Source organism: Oreochromis aureus, linkage group 12 (assembly GCF_013358895.1).
Source record: "Oreochromis aureus strain Israel breed Guangdong linkage group 12, ZZ_aureus, whole genome shotgun sequence".
NCBI classification, from domain to species: Eukaryota; Metazoa; Chordata; class Actinopteri; order Cichliformes; family Cichlidae; genus Oreochromis; species Oreochromis aureus.
The window spans coordinates 24,502,907-24,517,695 of record NC_052953.1 but is presented as its reverse complement, the minus strand read 5'-3'; the positions used below and the strand labels follow the sequence as shown (position 1 = coordinate 24,517,695).

At 40.8% G+C, this 14,789-nt stretch overlaps 1 protein-coding gene across 1 annotated transcript; it reads left to right on the top strand.

Moving 5' to 3' along the window:
- Positions 1 to 91: 91 nt before the first annotated feature.
- Positions 92 to 14,014, top strand: abhd17b (abhydrolase domain containing 17B, depalmitoylase). Its single transcript, XM_039621252.1, has 5 exons — positions 92 to 210; positions 335 to 634; positions 1,765 to 2,241; positions 11,119 to 11,298; positions 11,801 to 14,014. The coding sequence occupies exons 3-5, from the start codon at positions 1,775 to 1,777 to the stop codon at positions 12,018 to 12,020; spliced, it is 867 nt and encodes a 288-aa protein (XP_039477186.1). The 5' UTR covers positions 92 to 210; positions 335 to 634; positions 1,765 to 1,774; the 3' UTR covers positions 12,021 to 14,014.
- The last annotated feature ends 775 nt before the right edge of the window (positions 14,015 to 14,789 follow it).

Genomic DNA, 14,789 nt, shown 5'->3' with positions numbered 1-14,789 from the left:
AAACCCTCAGACTGCGGCGTCTAGAAGGACCGCCCATAAACATCAACATCATTGGAGGAGTCGTTTTGTCGACCTCTTTTCCCATTGGTCCACAGAGCTGTCAATGAACGCCTCTTTTTCCACAAGCCAAGATAACAAGCAGGGCCGGGCGATATTCACAACGAAAGCAGTGATGTTTCGGAGGCAGGTGATACTGCTGTGAATTGTTTGGTAAGCTGCACGGACACGTTTGCTAGATTTGAGTGAATTTTAAACCGATATCTTTCCTATCAGCCTCATTGCTGTGCTTTAGAAACTTGAACGTTTCGAATGAGTCGGTGTCGTTATTGTCCAGGACCGTATGTTGAGAAAACCGAAAGGAGGGAAAATAAAGGAAACGACGGTTCAGAAGGCTGTGTGGTCCGGAGGACGAAGCTGCCAGCTAATACTAATTAAAGAAGGATAATACACACTCAAACTGACATCGCTAACCGAGGATAATCTGGCCAAGGATAACCTCGACAAGCTCTAGGTGTCGAGAAGATAAGTTAGTTGGCTTGGTGCGAAGATATCTCAAGACTGCGGTGACGTCTGCCAGTACTGTCACCTTTAAACACAGAAGGAAAACCAAAACAAACCCCCAGCCGCCGTCCAGGTAAGGTTTCTCTGCTTAGGAACACATATACACTTGGTAAACCATACTTTGAAGCTAATTGTAGCTGCTAGAAACGAAACCCTCACCAATAGCCTGGTGTAACTGTAATCTCTGTGAACACATTGCTACATCCACCACCATTTTACAGTAAATCGCCGCGGGGCTCCTTTTAGCCTCTGCTTGGAAGATTATGGACTTTGTGGTGGGAATGTGGGAAGCAAATAGGCTCCATTGTCATCCTCATCCTCAGTCATCCCTGCCACAGACGTGTATTTACCCAAGTATCAAGTTTTTAACACTGCCGAGTTAAAAAATCGGCAGCGTGTGAGTAAGATTAAACAAGTGATTTACAGCAGCTATTTAGCGTCGTTTCTTTAGACTGATCCAAGCAAATCAATTGCAAGATTTATGAATATATCAGCCAGAAATGTCCCTCTATGAAGCTGCTAAGTGCTGAGCTGGTCAGAGGAGCTATCGCCAAAGGAAAGGCAATCTATATAACACATTGTCATAATCTGATATTAGTGAGCATTTTTTCCCTGCTTGGTTAAAGAGTCCCATTACAAAGCAGCATGACTGGCTAAGATAAATTGGAGATTTGCCTCAAAATGTCCTGGAGGACATTTTGACCAGCTGCCTTATGTTTCACCAAAAAGGAGCTGTGCTGACATCACTGCTGCAGTTTCATAGTAGCTAGAATATCTTAAGAGGTAACCTAAGGTAGGGGTCCAGGTGCAGGGAGAGACAAAAAAGCCTTTCAAGTTAATTCTCTCTGAGTGACTGTGAAGCCTCAGGGTAGACAGGGAGAGAAAAATCACTTGGCTAGGGTCATCTCCCTTTAAAATCCTGTCTCGAGAGAGCTCTGCATTTTGGAGAGAGAGATTTAGTGTAATAATAATAAAATGTAAAAAATGACAGCAGCCTGGCTCTAGCCCCTTGTCCAAGAAATCCCCTGCTTTGCTTAACAGAGACAGTTGTTTATGTAGAAAAACCTAATTTCAAAACACTCTGGCAGAGATTTGCTTTTGTAGCATCTTTCTTGTGGGATGCATTGGCATATCGGTGTGGTCTGTTTTCTTCCTCACTATGGGATATTTCTATTTTAATCATTTTGGTTCTCTCTGTTGCAGCACTTTGAGGATGAACCACTTATCGCTCAGTGAGCTATGTTGCCTGTTCTGCTGTCCACCGTGCCCCAGCAAGATCGCCTCAAAGCTGGCCTTCCTACCCCCTGAGCCGACCTACAGCCTCATGTGTGATGACAGTGGCAGTCGATGGACGCTGCACCTCTCCGAGCGTGCCGACTGGCAATACTCGGCCCGTGAGAAGGAGGCCGTCGAGTGTTTCATGACACGCACCTCAAGAGGGAACCGCATTGCCTGCATGTTTGTCCGCTGCTCACCCAGCGCCCGGTATACTCTGTTATTCTCCCACGGTAATGCAGTGGACTTGGGCCAGATGAGCAGCTTCTACATTGGCCTCGGTTCACGGATCAACTGCAACGTTTTTTCCTACGACTACTCTGGTTATGGGGCCAGCTCTGGGAAACCCTCAGAGAAGAACCTGTACGCTGATGTAGATGCTGCCTGGCAGGCGCTCCGATCACGGTAATGAAGCGTTATAATGCATGGATAAGTAATATAAAATGACTTGATATTAACACAACTGAGCAGTATGCAGAATCCTGTAAGAGACTTATTTGTGAATGCACAAGACTCCTGCAGTCACTCAAAACCTGTTTATTAGTGATAGGATGTGACAGCACGATAGCATGGAGAAATGAACCTAAATGGCCGTTTAGATGACTCATGACAAACAAGAAGGAGTTAAACCCGATGAACTTTAGGGGAAAAAAAGTAAAGTTCCCACAGTACTTGAAATGATTGATAATTTTTTTTTTTTTTTTTTTTTTTAATTAGAGTATCTGAAGGGGAAAGGGAAGTGACATAACACAGAAAAACTGTAAGGAAAATGGTTATAAAAAAGAAATCCTCCACAGTGTGTGTGGTGGTAATATTTAAAGCCTTATTAGTCATATTAATAGCAGGTCCCTGTTTATGTCTTGGTTGACAGCTTTGTATTGCTAGCGGGGATGTTATGAATAACAACAGTGTCAGCCTGTGTTTCTGGCATGCTGTAGAAATATGGGGGCATTTTAGAAAGTGTTAAATGATGAGGATTAGTAAAATAAATGATGATTTAGATGGAAAAGGGCAAAAATGAGAAGATGTGAACTTCTGAAGGTGCTGGGCGGAGGGATGACTACTTAACAGAACTTCACAAAATCATGAGGGAAGATGAGGAATGGCTTAGTGGGGATGACAAGATGTTCTTGTAGGCGAAGAAACGTGGTTTCTGTGATTACGCTGCGCCCCCTCCTCCAATAATATGTAGGTGTGAGTGGTTGCTCTGCTACATGTTTGTACAGGCAACTAATTATTGGCTGATTTTTAAGCCTCTGCTGATTGGAAACTGGTATTTATGTTTTCCCAGTTGATGAAAACCTACTTGTTCAGGGCTTCCTGTTGTCTCATTGTGGTTTCAAAGTGCACATCACCCAGGAGGAATTCAGTTTGCAGTTGAAGTCTTATTCTATCACACTTCGATAGTTATTTTTAAAGAATCAAACTTCTTAGTAAATGATTTATAAAACACTCTGTATAAAGAACTCATCCTCTAAATCACTTGTATCTGGCCCTCATGCTCATGAATAGTTTGTTACTGCAGGTGTGAACTCTTGTTCAGCTTCAGTTCCTTCCCCCAGATAAGGTCGTCTTACATGTAAGCAGTGCTTATCAGTTTGTCTAACCCTGTGGCCTTCACTTCCTTCCATTTGTGTTTAAGGACGTCTGCTTATTGTCTCCGACCATCTCGTCATCTCCTTCTTTTGTCCTTTGTGTCACCACATTGTGCTTAAAGTGGGTTTGCCAGTAGAGTCCCTGTACTGAAAACCCACAAACAAAACACAAGTAGAGCTGAAACGTAAACAGAGAATTCATCAGTCGCTTTTCAGATTATTGAATCAAAGCGCAAAATACTTGTTAGTTCTTGCTCCTAAGATATTTTGGGGGAAGTGGATGAAGGTAAATCTTTGATCTGGGGAATCTGTGGTATACCTCTTTCACTGTGTTCCTGATATTTTACATAACAGCTAGCTGGAACGTGTTGGGGGAAAATGAATTAAAAATGAAAATAACATTTAGTTGCAGCTCTACCTATACATGCAGGGTAGAAGCAAGAAAGCAAACATCAACTCACCTGCTGCCATGAAACAGAATGTGGAGCGTGTGGGTGTGTGTAAGTACTATGTCCATTATATCTGTGACTTCTTGTTTTGGGTGACGAGGAAGATAAAATTTCATCCAATAAGACTGCTTGTCTGTATATTTCCTGTTGGAAGACAAATGACTAAGAGAGCAGATGGGGAGATTTCAGAAGTGCTAAAAATGCTGGTAGAGATGAGACAAATTGATGGAGATCAGCCTTTTTTTTTTTTTTTTCTATAAAGGGAAAAAAGCTGTCCTTTAAGTGTGGAGTGTTCCTCCTGTGTTATTGCTAGTGTGGGTGTATGTTCTTTCTGTAGTAAATGAAGGTTTTGGCACTGCAGAGCTTTAAAGTGCTGATAACACTGCTAAGAGCCACTGGCAACAAAATCTTACGGTTTATTAGCTGCTGACTTTTGATGTGAACCTCCCCAAGCACTTTCACAGAATCTAATGACTGGGCTTCTGTAAATAAGGACCTCTTATATAAGGAAGCTACAGAGTTTAACTAGAAAATTGATGATAAGGCTTTTGCATTTAAGAAGCAAGCCACTGCTGTAAAGACGAAAAAGAACCTGCTTTTCTGGTGGTTAAAAGTCACATGTCTGTAGGTATAGGCTCGATTGTTTTCTTTTCTCATCACCTGTTCAAAACCACACTGCTGGAATGACCTGATTGCTTGTCCTGAGCTTCTGCTGCTTTCTGCTTTCTTTACATCACTAACCACTCCTCTAAATCAAAATAGCTGATGCCTTTCTATGGATACGGGCAAAAGCTCCACCTAAATATCATGTTTTTATTAACTTGTTTAAAAATAAGAATTAAGAGAGAGATTAATATTTCAATATTGTTTTCAATAATTTTGTTAATCTCCATTTTACTGCAGTGTTATGTTGTTACTAATGGGCTGTTTGTCATGTCTGATTTGAAAAAAGATTGCAGTGACATGTGATTGAATTTAATCACTGAATCCACTGAGAACATCAGATATTGTTTCTAGTGTTCTTTTTTTCCCCCTCTTTACTGTAATACAAGCATTGTAGTTTACACTGGTAAAACTGCTTGGACTGTAGCTATAACATGCAAAGGCAACATGTTGTCATTAGCTGACTGACCTGGTGCTTAAAAGCTAACAAGACTCATTCAGCTCCATATTTAAGACCTTCAGGCCACTTAAACTTCTATACTCTGCTTGCTACGATCAGGTATGATAATGGAAGGAGGGCATTGGCGTTAGAGGTTCTCATGGTTTTGAAGGTCTATTTGGAAGAAATGTCTTCAAGATCAGATGAGAGCCTTTAAGGAACAAGGAATTAGTCCCCCCAAGGCCTAACCTTGGGGGTTGACTGCATATCTCGTGCTTTGTAGTCACATGGTTAGCAGTCCCACAGTAGAATTAAACTACATAACCCATGGCTCTTGCAACAAAGACAAGTTGAACGAGGTTAGAGGACTTGTTTTTTCAGTCCTGTGTTTCACATCGGTGTTTTATTACAAATGTGTGCATTTGTAATCTGTCTGTCCTAATAATGGGCTGTTGGTCAGTGTGTGAGAAAGCATTGGTGGTCAGCGGTGGCCAGCATTTAAGAACTGGTCATGAGACATTGAGGTAATTTAGAGGTTTACAATTTAGCTTTAGAATGTGATCCTTAGAAAATCCACTCTCTACATACAAGGCAAAACAGGTGTGTGTGTGTGTGTGTGTGTGTGTGTGTGTGTGGCTGCTTCCTTGTCACCGGCACAGGTGGCATTTAATGTGTATCTTGATAATAACATCAGATGGACCTAGTATCAAAGTGCATTACCTCTATCTCTGATCTTAGTGCTCATTAGTTGGGCAAAGTTGGCTGACTTGTCAACACGGTGTGTCCCAAGTCACATGAAGCAATTCTTCTGATTAAGCTTTTATTCTTTCCATTGTGACTCTAACATCACTGCACCTACATGTAGGTCTCCCTCAAGTTTTATTGGTTTAGCAGGAAGAGTTAGAGTTGGATGACGTTTCACCGTGTGGGAGTAGGAATGTGGTCATGCCAGGGTTTTTTCTTGCTTTGCACATGCCTTTGGGGGGTGACTATGCACTAAAGCACACTTCTCCTGCGTAGATTAAAAGTAACCTAACCTTATTTCACAGAAATCAATGATGTTTTTTATTTTAAGAGTTGTGTGTTGTGGGGTTTTTTTTTTTAAACAAATGTCTTATTTTTGCTTGAGTAAATGTAACCCAAATTTTAAAAAAACAACAACATTTTGATGAAATGCTAGTGACCTTTTTTTTTTTTTTTTTTTTTTTTTTTTCCCCAGCTGGTTACAACCCCACTCCTGACTGAAATCAAATTTGGAGCAAACCTGACCACTTACTGTGCTGTCTAGCTGATTGGATCACATTTGTTGTTCACAAATCAGTCTTAAAATTTACAACATTACACACACAAGGCTTTTTTTTTTTTTTTTTTTTTTTTTTTTTTCTTCTTTTTTTTCCTGTTTTTTTTGCTAAACCAAACCAAATGATGTGCATCCATTTGAAATTTGTGGTTAACTTGATCCCTGGATCTCTTGGTTTATTGCCTTGACCGTGTCATTCACTCCTTAGCTCTGCTCATTTGCCTGTTACATTTTATATACACATTATGTAAATATTCCCACTATCAGAAATCTAACATTAACACTCTTCCTTTGTTTTGGATGGTAGTATTTGGCTAATGTCAACAAAACCCTTTTGCTATCTTGTGCCATATCAGGTCAGGACTCAGTTCTGCTTTTAGGCCAGTGCTGCAGTACATCACATTCAATTCTAAGTAACTGTACTTCATATTAATGCTATGGGTTTTTTTTTTTCTTCCACAGAAAGATAAAATGACTGTCTCTTATGATTTTTTTTTTTTTTTTTTTTTGTCTCTCCAACACTTAGGGCTACTTCCTTGGTTTTCACTTAATTATATTTGGCAGTTTAACAATTATTTGTGGGAAGAAAAATTAGAAGTCTGTAGGGAGTCTTTTACAGTTTTATCAATATTTTAGTCTTTGCATGCAGAATCTTCAGATTGGTTTAAATAAGGTCTCTAGTATATTGGCCTTTCTCTCAGCTTTTTCTGCCTGATCTTGAGGGCTGTGCCAGATTTATAATTGACTGACTATGTGATGGAGGGTACAATTCAGCCTTTTGACCTCGCTGAACATGAATCGATTAGATGGCATTATCACATCAAAAGGCCTCTCTGCATGGCCTCACATTAGTCGGTTGCCTACATACCTCGTGCTTGTATCTCATGTTAGATCAGGCTTCCAGCTTTTAAGAAGAGACAAGCTCTCATCTCTAGTGGTCTGTTTTTCTTTTCTGACTGAATTTTGAACACACTGTAACCTGACACTTTCTCCTTTTTTGTTTTTTTGCGTCATTCAATGTTTTTTCACTTTATGATTCAGCAATGTGCAAATTCACCTCCTCTTGAGTATTCACTTACTCGTGTGGGCTGGTTTCACTTTACTGTAGTCGTATGACAGAGAGCAGCCACCCGTCATTTTGCTGACAGTGTAAGCACAAATACACAGCCTTTGCCACCAAAACACTCCCATGCCTCACTGGATATGGCACGCCTTTCACCTGAGCTGGGAGTGGATGACATGATGTGAGTCAGCAGGGTTGTACACTCACATCCTCTAGTATCATACTAGGAGTGTGCTTAATGGATGGATGAAAAAGATTCGTATAGAAGGGATGAAACCCTGCTGTGAAATCAACATATATTTTGAGTGCCAAAAGAGGGCGACTAGTTGATGAAGGCCTTTAGTCCAATTCCTTGCTGTGTTTGTGTGTTTAAACATGATGTGGCACTGTATCGTTTTCTTTTGCCTCGGAGGTGAAGGCATGCCAGCAGTCAATCCTACTAGTCTAATATTGAGTGGTAGCCTAGCAACCAATGCCTGAGCTTTCAGACCGAGGTGTTCCCACACTGTGGCCAATAAAAACAAACAGGATAAACTCACTTCCTCATCAATCATCTTATTGATCCAGGTTGTAAGCTGTATCCATCTTCTTGGAAATTGAATGGAGGGGAGAAATTCCCCAACACCCGCATGCATCAAAACATGAGGAAGGCAGCTCGTTGCTTTTTGTTTGCTTTTCTTACCTTTAAATACCACCGGTTGCCTGGAGACAAAAGCCTGCTTTATCTATGAAGTAATCTGGGTGGAGTTTGATTGCTCACCTGACTGTTTCCATGTGCGGTGAAGAGAACAAACTGTTCTTAATGTCCTCACATACTAATAGATTTAATTTACTTTCACTGTCTTCAGTCCACATCACCCTTATGTACTTGTACACAAAGCGTAATAATGGATCATTGAGCATTTCAATGAAGAATTCCCCTGCTGTAGTGCAGATGGTACTCTAATCTGTTAAAAATTGCAGTACATATGCGCAGGACTTCCTGAGCATATGTTTGTGACGGCTGTGGAAGGAGGGTATTTTTGGTCTTCAATGCGCAAGAGGTGGGTGGTCAAGAGGGAGTGAGACACACAATAGGGGAACGAGGGAGGACATGATGCATAATAGATTTGTGTCAAGGGACTAAATTGAAGGTTTGGGGGATGTGTGTAACTCGGAAGCATGGAGCAAGCTGAAATGCAGTGGAGTATGTTGCTGGCTGGGACAACTAAATAAAAAGACAAGGGAACAGTCAATGTAGTAATCACCTTTTAAGGTTCCTAAACCTGGCCAGTGTTTAACATTGTCACTTCACAGCAAGACGTTCCTGCTTCCTGGTGTGAGGGCTTTTTGTGCAGAGTTTGCATGTGTTCACCCTGTTTGCATGGGCCCTCCCGAGGTACACTGGCTTCCTTCCAAAGTCCAAAGAGGTATATGCTGGGATAACTGGTGATTATAAATGTTACCATGTGAGTAATTGTGAGCATGAATGCTACCTCTGTCTGTGTTGGCTCTGTGGTAGGCTCTTCCAGGGTGTTCCCTGCCCTTTTGCCCATTGATAGCTGTTATAGGATCATTGGGTTCATAAACCTGTATGCATGATCGTATGTGGTAGCATTAGGATACATAGCAAGGGTAGCTTTCACATCTGTGAGTGCACCATTAATGCTGAACAGTGTACACAGATTTGTATAGACATTTTGCTCTTTAAACCAAAGCAACTGTTCTCCTCAGTTCCCAGATGCCTATAGAGTTGTTCTAAGAGGAGGTGATGCTGCCCCAACTTTTTTTTTTTTTTTTTTTTTTGAAAAGTTAAACTCCATTTTATATGTGGAAATGATTCTTGTTTGCTGTCTGATTTCTTTTTGTAGTCAGAGTTGTAGTGACTAATCATTTTTGAGTGGGCTTTGGCTGTAAGCAGGTACACAGTTGGTGTCAAGAGTAAAAGAGAAATTGCATTTGGTGTAATTCAATCTTGAAACCATGGCCATCCCATTTACAGACAGTGACTGAAGGACGGAACAAGAAGTCATGGCCCAGTTATTTGCTGGCTACACCAGAAGCCCCGATTAAATGGCCATTGCCCTTGGAGGTTTCTCAGCAGTCCAACTGAATGATGGGTTTTCAGATTTTTAACTGCCTTACACAGTTTTCTTTCTTTTTTTTCCCCTTTAGCTTCAAATTTTAAAAAAAGAAGAAGAAAAGTAACATGCCACAAATAACAGAAGTTGTTGCCAAAAATTCTCATAATCAGGCAATTCTGTAGTAGGACTATGGGGAGGGGGGACGGCAGTTTGATTATAGTGAGAGTTATTTTGGTTTAATAAACCATTAGTCAAATTTAACAATTTTCAAACTATGTTTGAGTTCCATTTCAGGCATTTTTTTTTTTTTTTTTTTTTATAAAAGAAGCTGTCACATCAGAAAGGGCACTGTCATTCTTCTACAGTTTTGGAAAAAGACTTGACATTTTGTTCTTGTCCTTAGAATTCGTCTGCTACCTAAGCAGCTATATTGTGTTGTATAACCAAGATAGGCTTTCATTCCTCGAATTGTGTACATTTCAGTCAGCTGACAGTCGAGTTGCTGGTGCTGTTAATACTGTAGCATCAGCCTTTGCTAATGCTTTTCCCATGCAGTGCCAATCTTTTCACCCCTATTTATACTGGGTAAAGGCCAGCTGATACCAATAATAAACAGTTCCTATATTGCTGCTCGTGACTGTCTCCAAGCTAGACTTTGCTGTGCCTGTGTACATTTCCATATTTAATACATCACCCTGCACTTAAAGTCTGTTACCTTGAATAGCAGCAACCCTACATTATTGCAGGTTGTTCTCTTGCAAAGGGTGTAAGTATGATAATCCATCACAGCGTTTTAGAGCGCTGCCAGACTTTGGTGTTCATGTAGTCATCAGTGTATTATAGGAGTGCTGCAGAGCTAAGGCTCTAATGTTAGTGTTCATTTGAAGTCCCTAATTTTAATACTAGAGTAGAGCTTTATTTGTCTTGTTGTGACTTTACTGTGCATAATCCAGCAGTGCAGCGGAGGAGACAGCAATGCAGTGTTCTCAGACTAGTTTTCAGGTCGTCAGCAGAGTGGGTCACGTTCTCTGTAATCAGCTGTGGAATGTCTCCCCCCCCCTATATTCATTTCTCCCTCAGCCTAAATACAGTATCACTGTCTCTTTTGCTCCATTTCAGCTTCTTTTGCTCTCACCCCCCACCCCCCTTCTGAATCACAAGACACTAGGGGTGGTCCTCTTTTTAAGCTGCCTTGAAAGCAGCAGAAAGACAGACTTATTCAGCTATAGCTTTATCACATCTTGGTGTGCTTGTTTTAGGAGTCACTGTAATCATAGAGTCCCTGACATGATGTTTTTACTGATAACAGTGTATGAGTAAGCCTCATTTGCAAAACAGGTGGTTTTGTTTTTTTGTTTTGTTTCGTTGTTTTTTTTTTGTTGTTGGTTTTTTGCTTGTGGAGCAGCATGGGGGGGGGCGCACAACCAGAGCCAACTGGCAGGTTGAACGCATTTATTTTCTGATTTGTAAAAAGCACTTCAAGAAAATGACCTTTAACACCAACTAGTGTATTCCAAAATAAAGCATTTGCTCTTTTTGTTTTGCCAGCTAAGCTGCTTTGTGTAATTAACTGAAGGCCCAACTGGATGCCTGCCAGTGTCTGGATGAGCACACAAAATGTATCCAAATGTATCTAGCTACTGGTAGTGTAAATATCCTATTCATGATAAGCAGAGGGTGATGTTCCTGTACTGTTTGTCCTCCTTGTAGGTATGGCATCCGTCCAGAGAATGTGATCGTGTATGGTCAGAGCATTGGCACCGTGCCCTCTGTAGACCTGGCTTCTCGCTATGAGACTGCTGCAGTCATCCTCCACTCCCCGCTCACCTCTGGCATGAGAGTGGCTTTCCCTGACACCAAGAAGACGTACTGCTTTGATGCCTTCCCAAAGTGAGTGGACCGTACGGACAGATGGCATATGTGGAAGTCAGGCTAAATCTGCCACACAGTATTCACTTAAAGGGCTGCGGCCTCACATGCATTTAATAACGCAGCACTGTATGAATAAATGTACCAAGGAGAAAACTGGATTTATTTATAAGACAGCAATTCAGGAAGTGAGTTTTATGTTTTTTGGGTTTTTTTTGTTTTTTTCTTCCTCCCACTTCTCTTCCCAGTTAAGCACCCAGGAGAGTCCTAAAAAAAAAGCAGATATTCAATAGCTCCCCCTGGTGTAAAATCAGGAAACTAGCTGTGCTCCTTTTTTTTTTTTTTTTTTTTTTTTTTTTCATTTAATTAATTGTTTTAATTCATTCATTTAGAGAATACTTTCAGTAGCAAGAACATTAACTAAGCATCTGTTTCCCTTTTTTTTTTTTTTTTTTTTTTTTTTTAATACTTCCCTATTTCTGACATGTTTCCTCTTTCTTTTTCTTTTTCTCCCTCTCCAAAGCATCGACAAGATTTCCAAGGTAACATCACCAGTACTCGTGATCCACGGTACAGAAGACGAGGTCATTGATTTCTCCCATGGGCTGGCACTATATGAACGCTGTCAGCGCCCAGTGGAGCCGCTCTGGGTAGAAGGGGCCGGCCACAATGACGTGGAGCTCTATGGACAGTACCTGGAGAGACTGAAGCAGTTTGTTGCACACGAGCTAGTCAACTTGTAAAGGAGCTGGGGGGAAAAGGGGTGGAGAGGGAAGAAGAGAACACCGCCCCAGATTTAAGGAGAAGCTGAATGATGAACGAGGGGTACAACATTTTATTCTAATTCAAGTAGAAGTTGTGTGTTGTACCAACATTTTGATGGTTGACTCCTCATAAATTGGGCTTGCCCACACCGTCCACTCCACATGCTGCAGCTGTGAAGTTAGAAGTACTCATCTTTTTTTTTCTTTTTTTTTTTTAAAGATTTTCTTTTTATCATGTTGAAAATTGCACATTGTGTGAAATTCTGTGTGTGAATGAAAGGGGAAGCAGACATGTGCACAGGCAACATACCATGTGTACATGCCATGTATGACTGTGTGTGTATGTGCCACATTTTTGCTGCCTTTTGTGAAGGACATGGTCCACAGAGAAACTTTCTACAAACTGTACTGGACCAGACTCACTCAAATTCAACTGAACTCAGTCTGACTCGACGGTCAGATTTGGTCCGACACACTGCAGTCACCATGAATTCCTCTTCTTCTTTTTTCTTTTTTTTGAGTACTGTTTCTTATATATTTTTGAATATTCTACTTAATATTGCACGTATCAGCTGTCACTGAAGAACTGTACAAGACAAACTGACATATTACCCCTCTGTGTCGGTGTTGCCAAATGTGTAGTATGATACATTGCAGAGATTTAGGAATACAAGGAAGTGTACTTTTACAAATCATGTCTAGAACCATCTCCAAAGCTTCGTTAGTTGTGTGAATCCTCCACTTCTGTTTAGTTTTAAAGTGGTACAGTCTACACAGATACAGCACAAGACGAGGCTCCGTCAGCAGCTTATTGTATCTAGCTGGTTTAAAGGCCAGGGGCTGTACATTGTTAAACAGGGAAGTGTGGGTTATTTCCTCACACTGGAACAGTGCTTACATCAGAGTTTGACTTGAAGTATTGTTGGTATAAGATCAGTATAGCTACACCGTAGTTGATGAAATCGATTCTTCTTGACGAAATTAAATGCTGGGCAAGTCTGTCGACAAAATGCCATCTACCTTTTTGTTTTGTTTTTTTGGATTTTACCCATTTGCCTATGTGTAGTAGTCGTCACGAAGCTCAGTGTTGACAGTGTTTTATTTCCTGCCTTTGGGTCTGAAGAGGTCAAGTTACATAATGTGTATAGCTACAAATCTCTGGTGTATCTTGATCAGATCTTTCTGTCATTTTTTTTTCTCTTTTTTTTTTTCTGACAATACTGTAATTACTGTGACGGCAGAGTTAAACCACTAGAGCCAATCAGGAATGGTGAACTTGATGAACACGGCTAGTTTTTCCTTTTGGTTTGCATGAGATGTTCATGCAAACCAAAAGTGAGGCAAGATGAGCTCTCTTTCAGTGCCCAGACAAGCCAATGTCAACGTGCAGCTGCATGTCACGAATGGCTCCCTCCTGTTTTGTTTTTTTGTTTGTGTATTTGTTTTTTGTCCCCCCCAGTATCTGCGTTGTACTTGAGCCTGTATTTAGAAAGATGGATCAGAATTTGTTAGTAAATTAAATAAACCAATAAGCTAAAGGGTGCTACTGTAAACCTTCAGGTCTGATTAGTTACAGGTTGAGAAGAAGAAAACGACTCTAGATCAGAACCATCATTTGTCATGGTCTGTTATGAAAACAAGTCAATCATGCTTTTCTTTTTTTACTTTTAATTTGTGTACTGGACTTGTTTTGTTTTTTTGTTTTTTTTAAACCTGTTCTTTTTACAAGCTTTTGTCTTCTATTAACCTATTAACTGTATTTCTTCTTACTTCTCTAACTATTGATATGATGGAGACTAGGCCAAAATTTTGGCTTTTCAAATGATCTTTGTACTGCTCACCTTGACAAGAGTCATGTCTGATTTGATTTCATTTTGTATAGCATATTTCAATACAAAAAGAACCTGTATGTAGTAATATTAATAAAGTAATTCTAACATGGATAGAGGAAATAAATGGTATTTGACAAACAATCTAATTTGTGCTTGAAATTTTGATCCTGGAGTGAAACCGTGATAAGGATTTTGAATTTTGCATCTGGTTTCTCTGCCCTGCAGTTGGGTCCTCTGTTTTTGGCCACAATTGACCCAGCAGACCCGAGTCTGCCAAGAAGCATTTTAGGAGGTGATGTGCTAGCCTAATTTCAGTCAGGTCTACTATCTTGGTGCCTGCTCCATCTCCAGAGTTGACTAGCACCTGGCATTTATCTGTATCTTTGTGCAGCCCAACTCCTCTGCCTCACCTCTCCCAAGCCTCACCCCTGCCTGTCACCCTGGGGAACTCCTGACTGCTGCTGCATCAAGCTTGCATCTCTCCTCGTGGTCTAGACACGGTCTGTCTTTTCGTCCTCCCTCCTCAATAGTAAGCTCTGACTGATGCCTTTCCAGTTAGCCTCGCGATTGAGTCTGCCTCTGGCCTCCAGAGGGGTTTGGTACCCATCTCTTATCCATCTTATTGGGAGTGTTGCCTTTGCCTGTCTCTCTGGGATCATCCACCTGCGTGGTTTTAGACATCTGGTATGCCTGTATGTTCAACAGACCTTCTAAGAAACCCTACCGGTTACCCTGTTCCTGCAACCAGGTCTATCACTGTCTGCTTTTCCTAGCTCTTGATGATTTATGTATATATTTATTTGGATTGACTTTGCATTTCCAGTTGTGTAATTCTGTTTTCTGTTGTGGGTGGAAATCCACACCCAACAGCCATTCTTTCATTCTTTTCTTTTTTTTTTCCCCTCCTCTTGGTTCC